The sequence below is a fragment of the Hyalella azteca genome, unplaced genomic scaffold, assembly GCF_000764305.2.
Source record: "Hyalella azteca isolate HAZT.00-mixed unplaced genomic scaffold, Hazt_2.0.2 contig6336, whole genome shotgun sequence".
Classification (NCBI taxonomy): domain Eukaryota; kingdom Metazoa; phylum Arthropoda; class Malacostraca; order Amphipoda; family Hyalellidae; genus Hyalella; species Hyalella azteca.
Genome location: NW_025936499.1, coordinates 163,672 through 173,134, shown reverse-complemented (window position 1 = coordinate 173,134; position 9,463 = coordinate 163,672). Strand labels below are relative to the sequence as shown.

Sequence of the window (9,463 nt, the reverse complement as noted above, 5' to 3'; positions counted from 1 at the left end):
GTTTACCATCATTTGTATGGTCAATACTCAATAAAGAGCCGCTTGAAAATGTATTACCTTCTAGCAACGCTTTCATTGCGGCAAGAAATTACCGCCTTGTATTCTCGTTTCGACCGATACGCGGTGCCGTCACAGTCCGCCGGGTCGCCTGCCGAAGACCACCACTGCCCTGCATGTAATGGACCATCATGATTCCTGCCTTCCGGAACGTAGCCTTCAACACTTCAAGCCGTCCGTATCTAGGCCGTGGGTCGAACCAGCCCTCGGTCGAACGGCCACTTGTTGAAGGACGATAAATTTTGGAACAGAACTATGCTATCTGAAACTTAACCTCAGATGCGGTGAACGTAAAATTACGTAATTTAACGATGCCCGGAAGTCAGATTCGATCCGCGGCCTGGTGGTCAAGGCCGGAAGAGGACATAGCCGAGTGGTGCAAGGCTGATTGTTGCAGGTCCGGAGAGATCCAAGGCGTTCGACTCAGGGCTTATTGGTGCACAAAATTGGTGGTGCACGGCTGCGCTCCCCAGTCCGCCAATACCCCACGTAAAGTAACGATCCTCGCATCACAACCGTCAATTATAATGAGCTTTAAAACATTACAGTTTACTCTACGTTGAAGCTAGGGTTTCAGCAAAACAATAAAAACAAAAACTAGCCTTAGAACATAACCCTGCGATGTGTTTCCACTTGCACTGCCTGGTGCCGAAGCTAAAAGTGAAACCAGAAATATTCGTCCGATTGAAGATTTTGTCTGCGGTAACTCAAAAGCTGGAGTGGGTTACCGCTGTAGGGCAGTTAGGCGATTTCATTGAATGTTATCAATTAAATTGCATTTTTAAAATAAATTCTAAACGAAAATTAAATCGTTTTGGAAATTTAACTTTTCTTTAAATTCCGAAGAGGTGAATAAGCCCGCAAAGAAATTATGTCCGTAATGTAAATAAAAAGGATGGATACGGCGATAGACTTTATTAGCAACAACAGTAGTAGAGCGCGCTGAAGTAGAGCAATATTACAGAGCGGGCGGAAGTAGAACAATCTACCAGAGCGCGCCAAAGTATAGCAATATACCAAGAATCTTGGCCCTTCGCTGCGATCTCATCGGACACTGCATGACTCACCATTCATAAAAATATAAATGCGTTCGAAAACAATAAATTCTAGCGTTCATTTGTATTTACTAAACTGCAGATGGAAAAGAAATTTAATGAAAGGTATTCATAAAGTGAAAGTTTGACAAACTAATTCGACTAGTGAAACCGACTAAGTGTATATTAGGAGGCAAGGACATTTTTTTCGGCCTCTTGAATCAATACAGAAAAATTGTTTCTACGAAACTAGGATTGAGCCATTGTAATCTAGAACTTTCATCAACAAGATGTACCATCTTAAAATGGCCATCATGATCCCGATTATGAGTTTGACATATCAACTGAATATGCAAACCGAACCAGACGAGCGTCATTTGAGTTTCCGTACAACAGTTCAGTTCCCAGGCAGATAAGGGCTCTCTCAGTGCAGGCGAAGGGCGTTAGATCAGAAAGCTACTAGTAACTAACATTAAAACTCAACTCTTTAATATTAAAAGTTAGTACGTACACTGCTCTACGCTGAGCTTCCAAGCTACGGGCACTGAGTGCGCTGTATGTACAAGATGGTTATGAAGGGTTAAAATATGCGACTTTTTGTGGCACACAGCAAAAGGAGATGAGATCACAAGGCGTACTGAACAATGCTTTTCTTATCAGAGAAAATTTGCACATAGAATTTACTGGCTTGCCCAGAAGCTCGTCTCAACATCGCATGCTTGCGAGCTCAGCAGCTCAAAGGCGAGAAGCACCTGGTGGTTTACCAACGACGATTTAAAATAATAGCACTTCAAATGTAATACAAAATAGCGTTACTAATACGTAGCTAATGTTACAAAAAATAGAAGCAATAGCAAGAACTATTTTAACAATGCAACTAAAATTCCTAGGGAGAAAAAATATTTCCGTTAATGCCATACGAAAGTGACAAGTATTAATATTAACACGTCAGTATATTCGAATCTGTTCATCAATGCCATTTTCTATCATCCAAATCCTTTCAACTGGTATATCGATTCAACTGAAACTTACGTTAAAATGATGAGAGAATTAAACAAGAACATTTTTTCCTCTTGCCGATGAATATATCATTAGGATGGTACATCAAAAATTAATTACGAGGACTTCAGTAAACGTCACTTGAACGATAGCACAGAAATTTAATTGTTGCGTAAAACCGAAGAACGAGCGATCGCTGCTAAGTCCAGCCACTTGTGCGACAGGAAGACCGACAACATAACGTCCACGCAATACTACATGTGTTTCAACCATCGTGGATTATCAGCGATCGAATGAGAATCATTCTTTAGCCAACCCTAGCACATAGGACATCATCACCGACCGATTCTCAGAGCTCAACTATAAGTCAGTGAACCATTTGCTACACATGATAATCTAGATATTTTACAAGCTATTAATGCAGTGCAGTTTGTGGCGATATCAATAAGGAAATTGAAAAATTCATTCAAAAATATTGATAGAATGAATCATACCATCTACCAATTTTGACGCGACTTAGTGCGGTCAGCTACCCTGAAGGTCCTACACTGTACAGATGGCACACGTTCATAATTAATGCCCTAATTAAACTATTTTATTCACATATGTAGAGAGGCTGCCTACAATTGGTTCTTCATAGAAATACAATAAATCATAGAGAAATTCTAGGTCAGTAAATAAGAAGTTCACATATTTTAGAACACTTTTAGGAAGGGTGTGTCGGAGGTCGTTCATGATTCAAACGTGAGAGATTTAATTGTGAAGAGTCGCACGTCAAGAATCGTAAACTGCTGGAAAAGAACTGGCAATATTCGCAAATTGTGATCCAATGCAAAAAGATGTTTTGAACAAATTGAAGATATTCATCAACAAACGAATGAGAAATACCTTGCTTGGGAGCAGTGGCCATCTGCAAGACAAAACCGACTTACACATGAAAGAAGGTCGGGCAAAATTGTTCGAATAATATTGAAATCAAGTTTGGAAATAAAATTTCAAGTTAATTTTAAAAGATAGTTGAGCAGTCCAACTGATAAGTTCGCGTATCGAATACTAATCTTCATTTGACAATTAGAATAGAAAAATATGAGATAGAACGAACAAATAATGAAACTCTACAAATTTGCAGACACAAAAAAAGTAAACAAGTTAATATCAAAGAATTTGAGTTCGAAGTTAAAATGTATTGCGTAGAATTTTAAAGTAAAAAATAGCGATACCATAATCGAGTTCAGTAGTACGGGTAATAAGGGCTAATATAAAATCTGACCACAATTTCAGTGCCAAATACCTAGTGTTGGTTGTTCAGATAAAGTGTATCTGATGACTGCTGGACTAATGACGTAAGACGACCAATGACGTAAAGCGACCAGTATTTACGAGAGAGCATCTTCAAGAAGAAACAGGCCATAGTATCCTGGCGCAATACTTACAAGAGTAATAAATGAAAAGACAGTAGCGCATTAGCTACACCCACACCTACATCCCGATACAGGGCAGCAAGGAAAACTACGGTGTTTAGATCGCGCGTCTCAGGGTGTTAGTTCAAAAACTTAAGATAAATACGACTATTGACATAACGCATGTTTAAGTTAACTGTAATAACACGTACTAAAATACGGCTAATTAACAAGAAACATGAGAAGAACTGAAGTGATTCTGAATCTGGTCATCCGAAAAATATATCAAGTTTCAAGGCCAGAGAGTTACTACGCCCAGCACGGATTTTGAAGTGGGAGGAAAACTGCAAAAAACGTAACGTTTCATTTAAAGCGATATTGGTGCTGCCGAATAAAAATTCAAATACATTTAAATTACGGAAAAATCCAGAGATTAAAATTCGAATTTTTAATGATCACACTGGACCTGGAATATTTCTAAGAAAACGCATTAACCACGGAACATAAACACGAATATGTATTGATTATCTCGAAAATTAATAATTATTATACATGTTTTAGCCCGATATTATTCATGGCAACAGATATTCATAGCGCACTACAGTCTATATGAAAGATAAATTTTAATAAATCAAATAAAGAACAATCGGATAACATTGTTATATCCTTTCTCTTGCGCACCATCCTCCGCCAGCCAAACTTGGTGGGAAGATAGAAGACTTATTAAGTCAGCTTCTTACAAATGCTCATAAAGGAAAGGTTATTGGGACGCCTGTCAACGTCAAGATGCATGGCAGCACAGATTTTTTCCATTACTTTCGAACTTCTTTACAGGCTGTGAGAAAAAAACTTGTAATTTCTTTACTGCTTATCACCAAACAAGCACTATTGCACACAAATATGAAGACATATATTTTCTCTTGTATGAGATGTAACATTACTTTTCAAACATCAGGCCGATGTAAAAGTATAAGTTGACTAAAAATATACGTCAAACTAAAATCTTTGAGACTTTCAACGTGAGACAGAGAAAATTACTAATTTTTAGGTAAATGAATAAAAATGAGAAATGAATAGGTACACAACAATTTTCACATTGTTTGTCGAAGTAGTTACAGAAAGAGATGTTGAAATAAAACTATTATTCATCAGAAAAAAAAAAGATTTAAAGTTATTCAGACAGTACAAAAACTTAACGCATGCGGCAATAGAAACGATGAATTGTAGAATAACTTCAAAATACCATTTAAATTATAAAAAACGAGGCTCACAATGAGAAATTATAGCGCCTCCAGAAAAACTTGCACGACAAAAATAACTTCCACTGATGCCTGAATGCCATGGAACAATTCCCGTCATAAATGTAACGTCAGGCCACAAGTTGTGCTTTGTCAAACACGGCAAATGGACCGAGAAATCGAGAGTAAATAAAGATATGACAAATCTGAACATAGTGATGTATAAATGGCAACATTCGAGAAATAAGCCAAAAAATGAAGCAATAGCATAGGCATTACCCAATCTAAGTAAACTAACACAAGGCGCCTCAAGACGTAAAGAAATACGGGTTGCATAAAGACACAGCTGCAGCACAATACTTCAACAAATATGCATAAGATTACCCAGGATAAAATCCATTTCAATTTTGCACACTTAAAGCTGAAAAAATTCATTCCTTTGGATCCCACTTTCAATAAATTAGATGTCCCTATCTTTGGCATGAGAAAGATATTCTTTACGACCAAAAAATAAGTGAGCTCACTAATAATTCCTCGAGAATATTCACTGTGAGAAAAATAATCTTCCAAACTATAATTGGTCGCGAGGAAATCACGGCGTGTAAAAAATGCCCTCTATAAGTAGCATAATAGCGCAGGATGACTTAAATTAAGAGATGTTAGAAACGCAAAGCACTATTTGTTAGTATCGAGAACTGAAGATTAAGAACAAAAAATTCTCGAAAGAGGATAGCTGGCTAGCAGCAGGAGGCCGAGCTCAGTTGTCGTGCATGTTGATGGCGCGAGCGGTGACATCAGCAGAGCATGCGTCTGGCACCAGCGCTTGTCTGTTGTACAGCACGCCGCTGCCCTCAGCCTTCACTTCAAACGGAGGGCGGACATCGTCCTGGCAAGCAGGTTTGGAGCCGTCAATCCATTGCCCTCCGAGGTTCTGTACGTCTTCGTTCTTGAACAAGGGAGGAGCATAGCCAGTAAATGCATTACTTAGAGCGCTTTCTGTTCTTGCCAACATTGGAGCACGGAAAATAGAGCCTGGCGATATTGTAGCAGACTCTCTCGAAGGAACAGACGCGGCATCACTATGTACAGTTTTGTAATGTTTGGTAAGCCCCATTCTCTGGGCAGCTTTATAGCTGCATTTGTCACATTGGTAAGGCTTGTCACCAGTGTGCTTCCTGCGATGCATCACAAGGTTTCCTTTGTGCTTACTGCGATAATCACACAGTTCACATGCATACGGCTTCTCGCCGCTGTGGCCCCGCATGTGTATTTTCAGAGAGCCGCTCTGAGTACATCTAAACTCGCACACAGGACATGCATAAGGCTTTTCTCCGGTATGCACTCGTAAATGTAATTTCAAATTTCCCTTGAAGTGCGTGCGGTAGGGGCAGTGGGGGCAGCCGTGGCGTTTCTCGGTGCTGTGTCGGCGCATGTGGACTCTTAGAGCGCCGCGCTGATAAGACTTGTAGTCGCACTGAGGGCATGCCAATAACGATCTCTCCGAGTGGGTCAGGATGTGGTTTCTCAAGTGATGGTATTTAGCGCCTTTGTAATCACACTGCGTGCAGTGGAAAGGCTTGTCATCTGGATGAACAGCAACGTGATTGATTAAATCAACTTGTTTGCGGCATGTAAACGTACACAAGGAACAATGGTACGTTTTGAGTCTATTCCTGTTAGAATAATCGTCTGCCTCCATGTAGTCTTGGTTCCCCCCACGTGGAAATACAGCTCCATCTTGAATAGATGTTTCAAGAGACAGATCGGGACATGTCGAGTCTTTGACATCGCCACTAACTTCGCTACCATGCCTACTCAAGTCGTCAGCTCTTAGTCCATTTGGAGACCCAGATCCATCCGGAGTGTCTTCTGTTCTCCTATTGTAAAAATTCATTCCCACTTTTTGGAAAAGAGTATTGTACGAGTTCTTATTATGCACTTCAGGAGACTGACGACTTACTGCAGTCTCATAAGGAGAGTAAGGTTTTTTAGGTTGTGAACCGTCGGAAGAGGCCGAACTTTGAACTGTATCATTGTCAGACCACGCAGATGGCGAGCGAGCGCGAGACGTCGAAGGCTGCCTGTAGTAATGCTGCTCCTTAGTGAGCCCAGCCCTGCAGTCTTCAGACGTGTCTCTGTTGTCGGCTTGACGACTGCCACCTACATCACTCTCCGTAAATGACGATAAAAGTGACATATTGGAAGCATTAGCAACAATCTTGGAGTATGAAGAAAACTTATCTTGTGAGCCATCCATGTGTTGGAGACTAGACATGGCAAGATTAGAGAGCAATTGCTGTTGATGATGATATCTCTGTTGGTGTTGGATCATTTGTAGCTGCTGTAGTTGCTGCTGTTGAAGCTGTTGCTGATGCTCTTGCTGAAGAGCAAAAGATGGATTCGAAATGCTTTTCAACTCACCGGTTGTTGAACCTTGAGGGGACAATTGTCCAATAAGTTTATTTGCATTGCTAGACAACGAATGCATGACTGGATTTCGTTCTAAAGGGATCTCAGCATTGTAAGTTATGGGCTGGTGTTTTTCATGCAGTACATGAGAGTTGGTACCTGAGTATTGCTGATCAGTTAACAAGGAAGCATTGTTGTGTGTGCTGGAAGGCACAGAATAAGCAGCATAGACACTAGGAGACTGGAAACTGTTGGATGACAGAGACGTTGATGACAAGTAATTGCTTGGGCTGGGGTGTAGGCTGCCACTGACTACACTATAGTTCTCAGTTGCTGCATAGTGATGATGAAGTCCTGTTTTGTTCCCTTTGTCAGAACTCACTCCTGGTTCAAACTGACCATCCGGCATAACTTCCTCTTCTTTTTCTAGGGTGGCTCATGTAACTCACATGTACACCTGAAAAATTAAATAGAATAAGTAACATTGATACAAAGCATCAAAATAGGAGAAATTAACAAAAATTGGTTGCAAGGACAATCAAATGCAGTTGGAGGTTCTTCATCTAGTGGTGAATAAGAGCATTTTAGGAACCTCATGCAAATCAAAGGATACATTTTCATAATGAGATTTTATTTACACTTGTGCCACGTCACTTTACTCAACCCCACAAGTACACCCCCAAAGATGGTTGCTAGTAGCTATGGTGGCATAGAAGGCAGATATTGTCTCTGACCCTTAGGCTCCAAACTCAGTATAATTAGACAAAAGAAAGAGATTGAGCACTTTTCTTCCAACTGTGCATCGCAGATATACACACTATAGTCTAATTTTCATAATTTGTCAGTTCAAGTAAAAAACATACACTGGAGCAGAGTTAGGAAATAAATTATGTAATAATTTAAGAACCTAAATTTTAGGATTTAAAATGAAGCCAACCATTGAGGATAAACCAAAGCTGAAATGGAGTTGTTCCCATTATTATGATGCAATAACACATAACAGGGGTTCATCACACTTAACAGTTTTAACTAAAACTTGATGAAGTTCCACAACCAAGCCTTTGGGGCAATGAATTTGGCAACCTCCACCTATGTTGTACCATACTTTAGTGTCTGGCTGTGAATGACAAACAGCCCATTGCTCATGAACAATTTTATCTATTACCATACCCTTTACTTATTTATTCAATACAAGTTATTGGGACCGTCTCCCTCTTTTGAGACTTTTTCATTTGCGAACGGATCGTTTTGAAAATTGGTACAAATATGTAAAACAGAAATCTAAGAACTTTTTCTTCATGTCAAATTTTTCGGAAAAAATGAAAGAAAACGTGAAATTCATAGAAAACGGCAAAAAAGGGAGGTACCGGTACTTTAAAAATCAATCTCCTACAAATATCGTGCTACAACATCGAGACACATATTGTTTAATTTGTAACAATCATATCTAAAATCCATCTGATTATTTTTTCTAATTTTGAATTTGTTCGGGAGGGAGAGGGGATTTTCCAAACTTTTCCTGAAAATGTCAAATTTTCCCCCCTCCACCCCCCTTTTAGCAAAATATAATCCAAACTATAACGAAATAAAAAAAATGACCAGATGGTTTCTAGAGATTTTATTTACAAAACAAATGGTAGGTACATGTCTCATTGCTGTAGCTTCAAAACTCTACGAAGAGATAGGTTTGCCGTGACAGTAAGTGTGAATGTTTAGGAGAGCGCCACAAAGTCCCACGTGCATTGCAATAGGCACTCAATGTAGCAAGGATACAAAACTAAACGTTATTGCAGCTTGATTCCAGTCAAGGATGGTGGGAACGACTGCATGCACACCTCCCCATACAACGCCAGGCAAGTAACTGAGCTGCAGCTGAAGCAGACACTCTATTCAAAGTGCTTGGCAGCTAATTTCCTCCTATTCTATAAATTTATTAAAGAACTTCCCCACACCCCTCCCTTTCAGGATCTGTCGTGAATGCATAAATCAATGTTCAGAGATGGTTTTGGTACCGTTGGATAGGTCAGAATGTCAGCTTTAAGATGAGACTAAAAACCAGGTAAGCCAAAATCCAAAATTTTAGGGTAGATCCTCCCCTTAAGGAAAATTGAACATTTCTACTACATTTTCTATAAATCGCCTGTGGGCCAATTTTTTTTATTTTAAATTTTTTTGGAAATACCATCAAACGGGGTAAAAAGGGACGGTTTTGAGCATTCTTTGTTAATAACTTCTTACCATGAAACATTTCATAAACAAGGTTGGGCTCATTTTAAAGGTCTTTGCAAGGGCTATCGTATGGCATCTCCAAAAAAAAATTCCATAT

General features: G+C 39.5%; 1 protein-coding gene across 1 annotated transcript; it reads right to left on the bottom strand.

Annotated features, from left to right (window-relative positions):
- Positions 1 to 957: 957 nt before the first annotated feature.
- On the bottom strand, positions 958 to 8,409 carry LOC108673476 (zinc finger protein 37-like). Its single transcript, XM_047880802.1, has one exon. The coding sequence runs from the start codon at positions 7,544 to 7,546 to the stop codon at positions 5,486 to 5,488; it is 2,061 nt and encodes a 686-aa protein (XP_047736758.1). The 5' UTR covers positions 7,547 to 8,409; the 3' UTR covers positions 958 to 5,485.
- Between the last annotated feature and the right edge of the window lie 1,054 nt (positions 8,410 to 9,463).